Raw genomic sequence first — 17052 nt, 5'->3', positions numbered from 1 at the left:
TGGTCTTCTATACAGAGGATCAAAATGTTGATTATATAGCGTTGATTTGAATAAAGGAATATGATGACTTTTTTGAGCATCTCTTGAGCAGATGGTAACTATGTAAGCCTCGTCTAGAGGATACGTGAGTGAATTCAATATATACGTGCCTGAAAGATTCGATATCTTATTAAATGATCTTGAATCCAAATAATCACTTAACATAAGTAGATTTAACATAAGTAAATTCGTATGATCTTTTTAGAGTATATATAAATTAGAGCCTTTTCAATAATTTTTTATACATGTAAGAAACATTAGAGAATAAATTTATACTATGATTTAATAAGACAACAATCATTGAAAAGATAATAGAAAAGTATATTTAAATCTAATATTTATTTAGACAGAGAAATAGCTTACGCTTAAAAATTACAACAAGAAAGTAACCAAGACACAAGTTGAAGCTCCTATGATCATGCAAGGAACAAAAAAACTCCAGCAGACCAAGAAGACCATCATTAGACCATAATAGTAAACCATTAAGATGACTCTAATTTAGAACCCTATAACCTCCAAGCTATCTCAACAAAAACACCTGCAAATGTCAAAAACTTCATTGCAGACGCCGTCGAAGACACCGGAACATATCCTTAAATTACAAAATACAAAACATAGTAAACCCAAAAACACATGTTTTCTAAATCACTTCTCAGACTCATAATGCTTCCCAATCAATCTCAACAGAAGGGTACTTCTTCAACCCAAAATTCTCCACTTCATCCCACCGACAAGAATCCGAAAAATCCAAGAAACTAACACCTGATTCTGGTGAAGACAAACCAGGTGAACATTCATCAGACATAGACAACAACACTGTATTCTTCTCATTCTCAACCTTAAAATCCTCAAACTCGTGAAAAACCAATTCATACTTCGGTTGTTGTTCAGGAACAAAAACAACCGGCTTAACATCATCAACAGAGATGCATGGCTTTTCAGTGTTCCCTTGTTTCTGAGAAACCGCTAAGGATTCACAAATAGCTTGAAGCTTAGAATCAACCGAGGAAGCGAGAGGATTGTAATTTCCATAGTGGCACATGTTTGGAAAATTGAGGCGTGCGAATTCGCCTCTAAGCTTATAAGCTGCGTTATCATAAGCAAAAGCTGCTTCTTCTGCAGTATCGAAGGTTCCAAGCCAAAGACGAGTACGATTCTTTGGGAGTCTTATTTCAGCTACCCATTTTCCCCAATGACGCTGTCTAACTCCACGATAGAGTTTCGTGGGTTTTGAAGGAGTTCCAAAGTGCTTCATGGGAACGGGCTTTTGTGTGAGAGTGAGAGTACTTTTTTGTTGTTGCTGTTGGGTGATTTGGAATTGGGTTTGGATTTGAAGGATTTGTGATGGGGTGAGTTGGTTGAGACCAATAGAGCTTCTTTGAGTTTCATAATTGGGATTCAAATTGTGTGATTGTTGTTCAGAGACTAATGAAGAAGAGCCAGTTTTCATAAAAGGCTCTAGTGCTTTCATCAGTTCTTCATTGTATATATCTATGGTTGTTAACATGCTTTACCAAACAAAAACAAAAAAACATAAACCTTAAATTTTTTGATATCTTACTGATTTGAGTGACATTACTACCAACCCTTAGAAGAAAATGAAGGGGGTGTAGAAAGGAAAAGACAAAAATTGGGAAAGAAAGGGTTTCTTGACATTGTTCTCACTTTAGTTTGTGAGTTGCCTCACTCTTGTGTATTCGTGTTGAGTTTTGTTGGTTTATATACTCTCACTTTGTGTTGGAATTTCCTTTATTGAATCGTTTGCTTCGTCAACTTTAATTATAGCAACTTTATTCGATTATGGTTGTCCAATTGGAGTGTGCCACGTATTTAATTGGTCATCATTTCGGCGGATGCGTTTTTTTGATAGAGCTACTTGCATCAGTTGCATGTGCCGACGTTGGATTGGGTTATGTTATGATGAATACAAATGAAATGGCGGAACGGGTAAAGTGTTCAATAGTCATTGTTTTGGTGATGAGACTCTCGGGAGAGCTACTGACACGTGTTTTCTTTGCATTGGTCATGAATCACAACTGATCTATGAGTTAAGATTCTATCAAATTTTCTTATAATTGGATATTCTAATATTTTTTTTTTGTAAGCAAGATTCAATAAAACGGAGAACTAAACGTTCTCAATATCCAATTACACGGATATTCTAATATTGTTATAACTAGTAAATAAATATATGGTTTAATTGTATATTTGATTTTTACATTTTGACCAATTTATGAAATTGATTTTGTCTTTTTCAAATCGAACATAGGAGTCTCTATATGTTTTTTGTAATTTTAGTCCTGATCCCCATTTACCTTTCCAAAAATTCTGATGTGTCAAATTTCTAACTGATGTGGCCAAAAAAACATTTATGTAGCAATGCATATTTGGAAAATGTTTTTTATTTATTCATGAAATTGATTTTTATAGAATGGCTGTGGAACAAAAACATTTAAACATTTTTAGAAATTACAATTAACAAAAACACGATTCCATAGAACTAAAAATCATCTTTTTCTTTCATCCCATCAAATCGATTCGACCATGGCAGAGAAGGGCAATGAAAAAGCTAGAGATGGAATGACACGGTGGAACAAAGAGCAGAACCCGGAATATTGTTTCAAGTATGTAACAAGTCCTAGAAATTAAGGTTTTTTGGTTATTTTATTGTTGACAAAATGTTGTGGATAGTTTAGGAAAGGCTAGTTTAGGGTTTATTGTTGACAAAATGTTTGTGGTTGTGATATGCACAGGCTAAGTGAGGACCAAAAGTTTAAGATACGCATTAACCATGGGGTAGATTTGTAACTTTCCATGTCAAATTGCATGTGGAAAGTCTAGTCTATGAGATGGAAGACATTGTGATGCTGATATGTTGAACTATGAGGATATTAAAAATATGGTCATTAGTGTTGGATATACGAAGTTCAAGTGTTTGTGGTACCAACATCCAAATCTATCATTTCAACGTGGACTTAAACCTCTAGACATTGATGGTGACATGTTGGGGCTTGTTACAGATGCTTAAGGATATAATTTAGTAGATATTTTTGTTGATCATGAAGTGGATATTCTAGATGTAGTTAAATTTGGTGATGAAGGTCCTTTGATTATAAGGTTAGGAATGACGAAGCTGGAGTCAATTATGATGTTGGAGAAGTTGTTATGGAGGAGGTTAGAGGTGAGAAAGAAAATGTAAACAATGAAGGTGTTAGAAGTGATGAAGCCAATTATGCTTGTATGTAACTTTATGTATATGATTTGTCAGGGACTTGTGACGGTAGTTAAAGAACTAGATGAGAATGTGGAACACGGGTTGTATGTTAAGCATCTTTATGGGAATTGGAAGAAGAGTTTCCCAAGAGCACACATGAAGGAGCTATTGTGGAAAGCTGCTAGAACTACTACTGTACCAGATTGGAACCATGCAATGCAGAAAATGTATGATATAAATGGAGAGACTTACAATGAAATGGCTAAGGTTCAACCTGCACAATGGACAAGATCAACAATTAGCACTAACACTCAAAATGATTTCCAGGTCAACGACATGTGTGAAGCTTTAAATAGGGTAATACTTGGTATAAGGGAGAAAACATTAATCACTTTACTTAAGGGTGTAAAGCATTATATAACAGTGAGGATTGTAAAGCAAAGGCAGATGCTTGAAAGGTACAATGGTGATATATGTCCTAAGATTCAGGTAATAATTGGAAAAAAAATAAAAGAGCAACTGGGGGATGGAAGGAAACTTGGCATGGTGATGTGGAAATGACTCTTTAGTCTATCTAATGAGATTGATACATATATTATGAATCTGGCAGAAAAGTCTTGTGCTTGTCGTAAGTGGGATCTAACTAGTATACCTTGTGCACATGCTATTGTCTGCATCTGGCACAATGGATTGGTTGTTGAAAGTTATGTGCATCTTACTATAGGTAAGTGTATGTCTTTAATATTTATTTGTTTTTGCACAATACATCTCACTTTTTGTTGTAGGAAATCACAATGCCTGGCTATTTACTCTCACATTATGCTACCATCAAATAGAACAAGACTTTGGGCCAGTCACAAGTAGTGAGTACATCAATCCACCAGTTGTGAGAAGGGCACCAGGAAGGCCCAAAAAGCTAAGGAAACAGTCAAATGATGAGCCAAGAAATCCTAGTGTGCTACCAAGACAGTTGAAGACAATGAAATGTAACTAGTTTGGACATAACAATAGGACATGTAAAGGCAAAAGTGCTGCTGATAGGAAGATTCCCAAAGGTGGAAACAAGCGGGAAAAAAAGGAAAGGCTAGTCCAAGTGGACCATATGTGCAGTTTGCATGCCCAAGTGAGGTTGAGGTTGCTGGCATTGGGAAGAAAAAGAAGAAATAGAAGACAAAGGCTATGGAGGTTCAGGCTGTTGTGTCTTAGGGATCACAAGTTCCACTGACATAATCATCTTAGAATTAGATTACACTTAAGTTGGTATTTTGGTTTAGGTGGATGCAATTTATATGTTAAAGTCAATGTATGCTCCACAAACATAACTTTCTTTTTGCTAGACTTATGGTACTATTTTGGGTGAATGAAAATTAGTTTTAACATCAGGTAATATGGAAACACATTTTATTGATTCTTTCATTTTCATTCAAATATCATTTAAGTTCACTTGAAATTTATTACAAACATCTCAAGCCTTCTAAGTTCACCTGGATTTTACAACATAACCTTTCAACCATTTAACCTAATCAATATCATCTAAACAAGAACAAAAATCATAAACACAAAACACCTAAACATAATCAGCATTACTAAACCCAAGCCTTTCAAGCCCTTCAAGTTAACAATACATAGCAATCCCATAATGACCACAACAGCTAGAATAACCAATCTTTGGCAACACTTTAGCTTCTTTATCAAATCCTCGTCTTATTTCAACTTCATATTATCATTCTTCTTAAGTTCATCAATTCTCTTCATTAGTAACAAAATCACCTTATTTGCACGCACAAACATTTCTTCATCGTACCAATTGATGAAATTACATCCCTTTCGTCCATGCAACTGCATTCACAAACAAATAACACATTGTTAATTATGGATTTTAAAATAATGTTGATACTTTCATTTGACATAATTAAACCACAATAGTTAAACCTACGCTCAAGATTCTCAGTTGTCCATGCAGTAAAGAGAGGTGATCAAAGCCACAGAAGCAACACACGTCTCTGCTTCGTGATGTACAATTATTATTGGGCACAGTATATGATTGTGACATTTATCAATTTTGATTCTTGAAGAAGAAATAGAAGAAACTGAAGCAGAAAATGAGGAAAAGAAGAAGGAATTGAGCGAAAACAAGGGAGAAAATGATGAGGAGGACGAAAATGGAAGAGACTAAAGAAGAATACGAGAAGAAACCGATTTGGGAAACACAGGATTGAGAAAGAAGACGTAATAGGGAATTAGGACAGTGACATTTTTCTTTTAATCTTTTTTGTTTTAATTTATGAAATATTTTTAATTGTATTTTTAAGTAAAAATTACGATTTTAATGACATGTAAATGTCATTTTCCATATTGGCACTGCCACATATGCGTTTTTTGGAGGGGAAATGGGGTTAGTACTAAAATTGTAAAAAAAAAATTATAGTATATGGACTGCTTAGTTCGATTTCAAAACGGCAGGACTAATTTGGTGAGTTGATCAAAATGTGAGGATCACTAAGCCTAAATATAATATAGTCAAGATTAAAAAATATATTTAAGAAAGATATATAAATTAAATAGTTTCGGCCCGTCGTAAATGTATACTTTAGGGAATAAATTAGTGGACATCTATACGTGCGTTCGCACGCGTCGCACAATATCGTTATAAATAGTAAATAAATATAATATAGTGATGATATATATATATATATATATATATATATATATATATATATATATATATATAAAGTAGTCTCGTCCTGTAGGCAACGCATAATTTAGTAGAAAAATAAAGAAAACAATTAAGTAGTCGTCTATCAGTACGTTCACACAAGTCGCACAATATCTTTATAAATAGTAAATAATATAATATAGTGATGGTTAATATATATATATATATATATATATATATATATATATATATATATATATATATATATATATATATATATATATATATATATATATATATATATATATATATATATATATATATATATATAATAAACAAATTTAGTTTCGGCTCGTAGACATTGTCTACTTTAATATAAATAAATAAATTAAATAATAAAAAATTAAGTAGTCTCGACTTGTAGGGCATGTCTATTATAAGTATTATCGATCCAGAGAAAATTTATAAAATAAATCTTTTATTATCATATGAGTTTATAAACTATAAGCTCAAAAACATACATGTCAAACATAGTCTTATAAATAACGATCATCTTTTTCAAAATCCAATCAAATAATGAGGTTGTTTGATTGTGTTTTATTTTGTAGATTTTAAAAATAATTTTGTAAATAAAAATAATATTAAAAATAAATAAAAATATTTTAATAAAAAAGACGAACAAAATAGTTGAAGATATTAAATATTAGAGGTTTGTCCAAGAATTAATTTATTAATCATAAAATATAAAGAATTATTTAAAAAATTAAAATAGAAAAGACAAATTTGTGTTATTAATAAGAAATTTGTCATATTTTTTATTAAAATAAATATTTATAACAATTTTTAGTATAATTATTACTATTTTATCATTAAAAAAAAATACAATTTGTATAGATATATAATTATATATAAATTCAATGTTGATATTCTTGATACTAAATAAAAACATATCATAAGGTTTAAGCTTCTTAACATCTAAAGTAGAACTACTCTTTGCATCATTGTAATCTTTATCTTTATGAACTTGTATATGAAAACCTTTATATTATAATTAAATATAATTTTCTAAAACTTTTTCTTTCAGGATAGTATATCACTTTTTGATCTCATATAAATCATAGTATCCATGTTATAGAGGCTATTGTAATTGTAAACAAATGTTGATTAACTGCCATATATTATACATTCTAGAGAGATTTTAGAGACTGAAGAAGGAAACTAGAAAAAAAACACACAAACAACATTCACTTCATCTTGAATTTTGAGACATCACCAACTCTGTCATGTTACTAGAAACAAAGATTTATAATAGTTTGTATTTTAAAACAAAGTGCCCAAGTCAAAACTACTACTTGATGAAAGTGAAAAACACAAGTCATAATTGTGAGAGACCAGTACATTATAAATAAATTACACCTTAACCATATTTATCTTAATTTATAATAATTATTTGTCCGAGCAAATGGCTTAAACACACAATTCATCATTACAAGTCATAATTTTAAAACTAATTCATTATATATTAAAATCACACCTTAACCTTATTCATCTATATTATAATTAGATTTAGATGCACTTTTGATTTTTGTAAGTTAGCGAGTTTTTTATTTTGGTTCATGTAAGTTTTATTTTTTTGTCTGAGTCTCTATATTTTTTCTTTGGGTTAATGAACTTTTTCGTCCCTTTAAATATTTCAAATTTCGTTTTTAGTCCCTCCAAAATTTTCCTTCAAGAAATCGTCCCTTCAAAATTTTTCTTCCGAACTATTGGTCCCTAACATCAAATTTCGTAGCTAATCGGTGGCTAAAGTCGTAGCTAATCTCTAGCAAATTTGACGTTAGGGACCAATAGTTTAGACGAAAAATTTTGAAGGGACGATTTCTTAAAGGAAAATTTTGGAGGGACTAAAAACAAAATCTGTAATATTTAGAGGGACCAAAAAGTTCATAAACCCTTTTTCTTTTTGCTTACGGTTTAGTTCCTAAAATTAAAATATACAGGTTTCCTGCAAATTTTTCTGCAAATTTTAATTTTAAGAACTAAAACGAATGCGAAAATAAAATATAGGGACTCAGACAAAAAAAATAACTTACAAAAACAAAAATAAAAAATTCGCTAACTTACGAAAACCAAAAGTGCATTTAAGTCTTATAATTATTATTTGTCCAAGCAAATAACTTAAATACACAATTCATCATAACAATTTGCTAGTCAAAACCAATAAGTATTATTTTATTCATTATTAGTATTTTTTTATTTATAATGGTAAATTTATACGAACTGTACAACTAAATGAGAAGAACAATTTATATAGGAGGGTTTAATAGATCAGTATCAAAGCACAATCTAAACTCCATCAAACCTGCATAACTGGTTTCACAATGAAGTTGTAAATCTGCATAACTGGTTTCACAATGAAGTTGTGGTTCAACCAGGTATTAGAGCCGCCGCTCCCCCTAGTGTTAGAGGCATCTTTAGAATGTCTGATATTATTTTTCTAATAGAAAACTATAGCGTGATTAAAGTAATCAACTGATGATATTGTTGAGTAACTGCTCTACTTGTCCCACTCGTGCGTCTAAAAATTCATGTTGTTTCCCGGCCAAACACTCTTAAACTTAATATTGGATAAGTTGAGTTGGTAAAATAAAATAAAAAATCATCATATTTTTAAGATAATACAAAAAAATAATAATAAATAATAAAGCTAGGAAATATACACACTACAACAAAAATAACTTTAGGCAACGGAAGAATAGACAACAGCTGAAAAATCGTCATTAGAGCCGCCGCTCCCCCTAGTGTTAGAGGCATCTTTAGAATGTCTGATATTATTTTTCTAATAGAAAACTATAGCGTGATTAAAGTAATCAACTGATGATATTGTTGAGCAAGTGTCATACTTGTCCCACTCGTGCGTCCAAAAATTCATGTTGTTTCCCGGCCAAACACTCTTAAACTTAATATTGAATGAGTTGATTTGGTAAAATAAAATAAAAAATCATCATATTTTTAAGATAATACAAAAAAAATAAAAAGTAAAATAATAAAGCTAGGAAATATACACACTACAACAAAAATAACTTTAGGCAACGGAAGAATAGACAACAAATGAAAAATCGTCATTAGAGTCGCCGCTCCCCCTAGTGTTAGAGGCGTCTTTAGAATGTCTGATATTATTTTTCTAATAGAAAACTATAGCGTGATTAAAGTAATCAACTGATGATATTGTTGAGCAAGTGCCATACTTGTCCCACTCGTGCGTCCAAAAATTCATGTTGTTTCCCGGCCAAACACTTTAAAACTTAATATTGAATGAGTTGAGTTGGTAAAATAAAATAAAAAATCATCATATTTTTAAGATAATACAAAAAAATAATAAATAATAAAGCTAGGAAATATACACACTACAACAAAAATAACTTTAGGCAACGGAAGAATAGACAACAACTGAAAAATCGTCATTAGAGCCGCCGCTCCCCCTAGTGTTAGAGGCATCTTTAGAATGTCTGGTATTATTTTTCTAATAGAAAACTATAGCGTGATTAAAGTAATCAACTGATGATATTGTTGAGCAAGTGCCATACTTGTCCCACTCGTGCGTCCAAAAATTCACGTTGTTTCCCGGCCAAACACTCTTAAACTTAATATTGAATGAGTTGAGTTGGTAAAATAAAATAAAAAATCATCATATTTTTAAGATAATACAAAATAATAATAATAATAATAAAGCTAGGAAATATACACACTACAACAAAAATAACTTTAGGCAACGGAAGAATAGACAACAGCTGAAAAATCGTCAGTAAAAAGTATTATAGAGTACGGTTTTTTAAGCGTTGACGCGTTTCTAGATTTTTGTTGAAAACCGTCTCTTATTTGTTTTAGGCTACGGTTTTAAAAATGTAGGCAAAACTTAATCGTTGCCTATTCAGTATAGGCGACTGTTTATTAAGCACAAACATAAATTAATTGTAGCCTAAAAATATTAACTGTAGTCTTTAATGGTACAGTTTTAAAAATGTGGATATATCTTATTTAAAAGAACACGGTTATAAAGTGTTGGTCTACGGTCATGAAATTTTCTTTTATTTAAAATTTAGAATTAACAAGGTCCAAGATGGGGATCGAACCCCTGTCCCTTTAGTTTTTGTTTTAATTTAATTTTTCTTAATCAATTTGGAGTTAATAAAAATGGACAAATTAGTTGAACAAAAGTGTAAGACCTAAGATTCAAACTCAGGTTATTTAATTTCAAGGCAAATCTTGCTATCACTAGACCAAATGTCTTCTCTTGTGAAATTATAACCCTAAAATATATTTATATAATAAGTATTCATATTTTTTTAACACACTTAAATTAATGACAGTTTCGTTATATGGGATTTAAAACCCTATTTCTCTCCACAACTCCTTCCATCCCTTTCATCAGTCAAATTTTCTCTACAACTCACTCCATCCTCTCACGCCGGCCACCGTGCGACGGCTACCTCATCTCAAAAATTAACGAAGAAACTTCAAAGATTCGAAATCAATAAATGATCTTTGAGATTTCTTTTCAATTTTGTGAACTTCTCTAAGGTAAGAGTTCAATCAATGTATATTTTTTCAATTCATTTTGTTTTATCTCCGTTCTATTTGAGGCAAGTATGGTGATTCAAACCTTCGTTTGATATATATCGAAATTGACTGGTGGGGTGTTGTTCTTAGACTAAAGACCATGCAAAGTAAATCTTTCACACTTCCTCTTTTTCACAACTGTTAATCTTTAGGTTCCTTGCTACATTATCTTTTACTGTAGTGCTTCAGCGTAACCTTGAAAATTTTCCCTTATGAGGCTTGAGATAACTTTAGGATAAGCGTCATCATCAGAGATATTGCTTGATCAAAGATATTCACTGATTCCACTGTATGCCGCTTGGCATTAGATGTTGTTCTCCTGAGATAGGCTATGACATCTTGATATTCAAGCACAACAACTTGATCATCACAATTAATGAAGACTTCACCTTACAATGTTGACATCATCATGCCCAATATGTCACACGATTGTTGTAGTCATTATACCTGCAAGCACATAGATCACACCCCATAGATACCATACCCAGAAAGCAAGCAAAAGGAATCGAAGTTATAAAGTAATGATTGTTTTCGTAAGATATCCACAAGTTTTGAAGAATGAAGAAAATGAATCAGTAGAGCTCCGAGACAATCTTCACAACAGAGAAATAAATTCGAAGAAATGGAAAGGTGTGATGATCGAAAGATAACAAGAAACATAAGAAAAGTTATGCTTTGGGGCTGAAGAAGACGAAAAAAATTAATATCACCCTATACACACACATACACGCATGCGCGCGCGCATACACACACTCATACACGCGTGCGCGCGCGCGCGCACACACACACACACACACACACACACACACACATATATATATATATAAGTGTTATCCCCATGATTTGTTACACCCTAAAGACATAATACCCTATCTTAGATGTCTGAGGCCATATGAAAGACTTTTACTTTGAAACATTTCAATTACAAGACAAGCATTGCTCCCAAAATCATTTACTACTCATCACACCACTGACGACTTCCCCAACACAGATATTATAATATATCTTTTATTTATTATGAATATATGGATAAACAACTTTTTTTAAATAAGTGTTATCCCCATGATTTGTAACACATGAAAGACTTTTACTTTGAAACATTTCAATTACAAGACAAGCATTTAACACACGTGCTCCCAAAATAATTTACTACTCATCACACCACTTACGACTTCCCCAACACAGATATTATAATATATCTTTTATTTATTATGAATGTAAGGATAAACAACTTTTTTTTAATAAGCAATTTGTACCTAGAGGATTTCGAACCTGAGACCTTGAGAAGAACACACTTTCAAGACCCAAACGTTTCACCGCTAGATCACACACGCACACAGATAAACAACATTTAATTATTGATTTGTGTTTAGTGTAAGAGCCTAGTAGCTTGGTTGTGACCACAATTTATGTTGCGACAGGACTGTGAACCTTAGTCACCACACTCTTTTTGTATGTACTATTTAATTGTTTATTTTGCTTATGAAATTTTTTATTATAGTATAACTTGTGGTTAATTACAGTGGTAAGAGCTCTTATTGAAATTAGAAAAAAAATATTTTGTGTGTTCGACGAATTGCATAACAAAGATTAGTTATTAAATGATTATAGATACTTGATAGTTACTATCTATCTTCTAGAAATATTTATTTTTTAAAAAAAATAAATTGCTCGTATGCATTGTTGAAGAAGCATTTTAGTTGATAGTTATCTATGTTGATGGATCATAGTAAGTTAATTAGAACCGTTGCATAAGAAGCATTCTAGAATCTTGACTTAATTTTGCAACACACCTAAGTTATTCTTCCAGAGTGTTGAGTTCAGAACCTGATGACGTCACATACCTTCTTACCAAAGTCATAACCTGTTTAGCAAAAGCTACACACTAGACAGAAACCATTAAAGTACACAATTGTTCTCTAAGATACCATGTAAAGTTATCATTAAAACTCAAGGCCAGATGGAGAACCAATCTTGTTCTCGCAAAGTACACTCAAGTTCTCTAATAGTGACGCCTTATATATCAGACACCATGTTCATCAAGGGGAGGTTCTAACCGTCGTTTGTACATAAGTGTTGCTCTACGTCACTCCAAGGTATGATTTATCACACTTTTACGAGTTCCTCCTCTTTGACTTCACTAACTTAAACGTTGGAGTGCTAACCTTGCAGACACACTCCCTTCTGATTCACCAAAGACTTCCACTACTGTGTTAGAGACCTTCCATTGTGGACTTCCTTAACTCATCGATAATCTCATGTTCCACGTGGGAATAGATGTAGATGAAAAAAATCACATCAAAGGTGAGGTTTCTTAGAACTCGTGACTTGTGAATTAATGCTATGATTATTTATTTTTTTAGCTTAGTAGTGTAACAATTGTGATTTTATTTCTAAAGAAAAAGCGAATAGGTGAGATATCACTAGGGATGACAACAGGGCGGGTCGGGGGAGGGTTTAAGCACACCCGGACCCGCACCCTCCACCCATACCCAGACCCCAATCTGCCCCAAACTCGGTTGGGATTAATATTTGTTTCTCCGCCCCCGCCCCAACAAGAAACGAGTTTCCCCACAGCTGCCCGAATAAAATTTTAATTTTTTTAAAATTTATATTTTTTTCAATAAAAATAAAAATCAATAATTAAACTAAATAATTGATTATTTTAGCGAAATTGCGGCGGAAAAGGATGGAGCACGTGTAAGAGAAGGTGAGTCGAGTGATACAAAGAAGGATAACGGGGACGTGAAGGAGAATTGGGAAAGTGACGAGGAGATTTTAGGGATTGACCTAAACCCTAAAAATGGTGAAGGGGAATCTAAGCTGGTGAATCAGGAGCACAAATTGTGGGTGGATGTGATTCAGGGGAACCGGAAATCGGCGAATGGGAAAGCAATTACATATCTAGCACCCAAGATAGTGGAGGGAGTGGCGGAGGCGACTATCGAAGAAGAAGATGTTGCGACTGAAATCTGATATTGGGACACCGCTCTCATCATGTATGCTATTGGGGGAAACTTGAGCATGAACGCAGTGAAGAACTACATGGCAAAGGAATGGAATTTCGTAAAGCTTCCTGAAATATTCTACAACGATGAAGGGTACTTCATCCTGAAGTTCAAGACGGACGCAGACAGAGAAGAGGTTATGATGAAGGGTCCTTATACGATCAGGAATATGCCTATGGTGCTCATGGATTGGCGACCGGATTTCTCTATGGAGAGGGATATGTTGCGAACAGTTCCAATTTGGGTGAAGCTTCCCCGACTTCTTCTTCACATGTGGGGAGAGAGGAGTCTGTGCAAGATTGGTAGCATCATAGGAACCCCTATGTTCACTGATGAATGCACAACAACAAAACTAAGATTCACATATGCAAGGATCCTAGTGGAAGTTGATTTAACTCAAAAGCTATGTGAAGAAATAATTATCAACTATGATGGAAAGAAAAGGAAACAAAGAGTGGAATATGAATGGAGGCCCCAGTTTTGTGAACGATGTCAAAAGGTGGGTCATGTCTGTGAGAGGGACAAGAAGCCCCATGTGAGAGTGTGGCAACAAAAGAAGGAGGGGGGCAGCCAGAAACAGGTCAACAAAGCCATGAACAATCTATGCACAAGAGTGATAATACTAGCGAAGCAGGTATAAATGAGCAGAAAAGCCAAAGGAAGGAGATACAAGATCCAACAGAGGACAATCCACACAAGAAAGATGGGATGGCGGACAAACCAGAGGATGGAGGAGAGTGGGCTGAAGTGCTCAAAGGGCTGAGAACTAAAGGTACGAACCCTAAAAAGTTGATTTACTAAGGCAGATTTTTAGTAGTAATGGATTTAGCACATTAGGAGAGTGGAATGACCCTAAGGTGAACCCCATAGGGGGAATATGATTTTATCTTGGAATGTGAGGGGGTTAAATAAAGCAGCTAAGCAAAAAGAGATTAACTCCCGTCTCTTGAAGCTACAACCTAGTATTGCAATTTTACTTGAAACAAGGGTCAAGAAAGATAAAGCTGGTAGATGTAGGAGGAATATGGGAAACAGATGGAAGGTTATTGACAATTATAGTAAGCATGACAATGGCAGGATTTGGGTTCTATGGGATGAGAACAAAATAACAGTCAAGGTGGAATCCATGACTGACCAGATGGTACACTGTGGGGTGTATAATACTGATGGTGAGTTTGTGCACTGGATTACTACCATATATCCTTCTAATATACTTGATAGAAGGAAAGAGCTATGGAAAGATATGGGAAATATAAGCAAGCTTCAGCAGGGGCCATGGATTGCAATGGAGGATTTTAATAATGTGCTGGGAATGCAAGATAGAATAGGTGGTAGAGCAGTCCAGGAACAAGAATTCAAAGACCTAAGGGATATGATGGAGAATGAACGACTGTTTGAAATTGAGAGCAAAGGAGAGAGGTTCACATGGTACAACAAACATACAGAGGACCCAATATACTCATGTATTGATAGAGTCATTGGCAACATGGAATGGATTCAAAAGAACATGAACAAGACAGTGCATATGTTGGAACTTGGGGTATCTGATCATGTTGTGGTGTGTATACAAGGTGATGTGCTGGAGAGACCAAAAACTGGGTTTAAATTCATAAATGTTGTGACAGGCATGACAGGGTACAATGAGGAGGTGACAAGAAGTTGGCAAGAGCAGAGTAGAGGGGTCAGAGGGAATAGGTTGTGGCAGAAATTGATGAGACTTCAGCCAGTTCTCAAAAAGCTTAATAGGCCAATCCTTAGCATCAAGAGCCAGCTTCAGAAGAAAAGAGTTGAGCTGAATGAGGTTCAAAATATGGTAAGGTAAGACAAAATGAATAAGGATCTGATTAGTAATGAGAGAAAGTGCACTGAGGATCTATTAAAACTCAGTGATTTAGAGGAGGAAGTCCTTAGACAAAGAGCCAAAGTAGACTGGATTAGAAAGGGAGATGGGAACAACTCGTTCTTTCATTCTTCCATCAGAAGCAGAGACAAACAGAAGTTGATAACCAAACTTGTTAAGGAGAATGGAGAGATATGTGTGAACAAGGAAGACATGGAAACTGAGGTGATGGAGTTCTACACCAGCTTAATGGGAACTGCTCCTGCCAATCTGGAGGGTGTTGATATTGGTTCTATGAGAAGAGGCAAACAATTGAATAGGGAGCAGAGAGCCATGCTTAGCAGTCCTGTCCAGGTCAGTGAGATTGAGAAAGCTCTAAAGAGCATTGGAGATCTTAAAGCACCAGGGATAGATGGATATGGAGCAAGGTTCTTCAAGCAGTCTTGGCAGGTCATAAAGAATGATGTTATTGAGACTGTGAGGCTATTTTTTGAAGAAGGTAGAATGGATAGCAGATTTAAAAAAACCCTTGTCACCATTATACCCAAGCATGATAAGGCAAATAGTATCAAGGAATTCAGACCTATCTCTTGTTGTACCACAATGTATAAACTGATATCTAAGATCATGGCAAATAGGATGAGTGCTTTGCTTGAAAGTATCATCAGCAAGAATCAAGCAGCATTTGTGCCTGGCCAAAATATTCAGGACCATGTACTTATGGCATATGAGCTGATTAGAGGATATAGCAGGAAGAGTGGAAGTCCAAGATGCATGGTGCAAATGGATATAAGGAAAGCGTATGATTCAGTAGATTGGGTAGCAATGCAAACCATAATGACTGAAATAGGTTTCCCTAGAAGGTTTGTCAAATGGGTGATGCTAGCAATAACCACAGTGACATACCAATTCAACATTAATGGAAGGATAACCAAGAGCATCAAAGCTGCTACAGGACTGAGACAGGGAGGTCCAATATCTCCTTTGCTCTTTGTGGTTATAATGGAATAATTGCATAGGAAGGTGGATGACTTGAAGAGCAAGGCAGGTTTTAAATACTGATCGTACGTGATCAGAAGAATCGTCAAGGCGGCAGAATTTGGCTTGAAGAGCAAGATGGGGGGTACCTGCAAGGTCCTCCGATACTAAAGTCAGTAGCTATCAGAGATTGAAGGTTTAGAAAGTGTAGAATATGATACCTGACCCTCTAGTGAAAGAGGGTATTTATAGTCCCCAGCGCTGGGCCAAGGTTTCCTAATTGGGCCAAATCCAGTTGGAGGCCCACGTGCTAGGAAACTGTCAGAACACCCTTGTGCTAGGGCTGAGTCAGCAGGTGACCCACGTCCTGGATGAGCGTGGCGTAGGATTCGGAGGAGGTTGACAGGATCCTTCGCTGAAGCGTGACACGTGGTCTTCGTGCTTGAGTAGTTGTAACGGCTACCAAGCAAATGGGCCAAAATGCATTGGGCCTGCTCGGCTAGAAGGAAGAGCTGGGCCTGCTCGGCCCAGTCCAGAACAAATACCATTCTAAGTGTGACAAAATGCAGCTGGTGGACTTGAGCTTTGCAGATGACCTATTGATGTTTGCCAAGGGTGATGTTGTATCTGTTAAACAGATGATGGACAAGTATAATGAGTTCTCTAGATCCAAGGGTCTGACTGTAAACCTGAATAA

General features: G+C 34.5%; 2 protein-coding genes across 2 annotated transcripts; one reads left to right on the top strand and one right to left on the bottom strand.

The window, feature by feature from the left end:
• Positions 1-339: 339 nt before the first annotated feature.
• Positions 340-1749, bottom strand: LOC131607804 (ethylene-responsive transcription factor ERF060-like). Its single transcript, XM_058879762.1, has one exon. The coding sequence runs from the start codon at positions 1544-1546 to the stop codon at positions 698-700; it is 849 nt and encodes a 282-aa protein (XP_058735745.1). The 5' UTR covers positions 1547-1749; the 3' UTR covers positions 340-697.
• Positions 1750-13526: 11777 nt separating this feature from the next.
• On the top strand, positions 13527-15359 carry LOC131605747 (uncharacterized). Its single transcript, XM_058878068.1, has 3 exons — positions 13527-14072; positions 14186-14309; positions 14455-15359. The coding sequence occupies exons 1-3, from the start codon at positions 13527-13529 to the stop codon at positions 15357-15359; spliced, it is 1575 nt and encodes a 524-aa protein (XP_058734051.1).
• Positions 15360-17052: the final 1693 nt, after the last annotated feature.

This window comes from Vicia villosa, linkage group LG5 (genome assembly GCF_029867415.1).
Source record: "Vicia villosa cultivar HV-30 ecotype Madison, WI linkage group LG5, Vvil1.0, whole genome shotgun sequence".
Taxonomy (NCBI): Eukaryota; Viridiplantae; Streptophyta; class Magnoliopsida; order Fabales; family Fabaceae; genus Vicia; species Vicia villosa.
The sequence above is the reverse complement of the archived record's forward strand: the minus strand, read 5'-3'. Positions and strand labels throughout refer to the sequence as shown.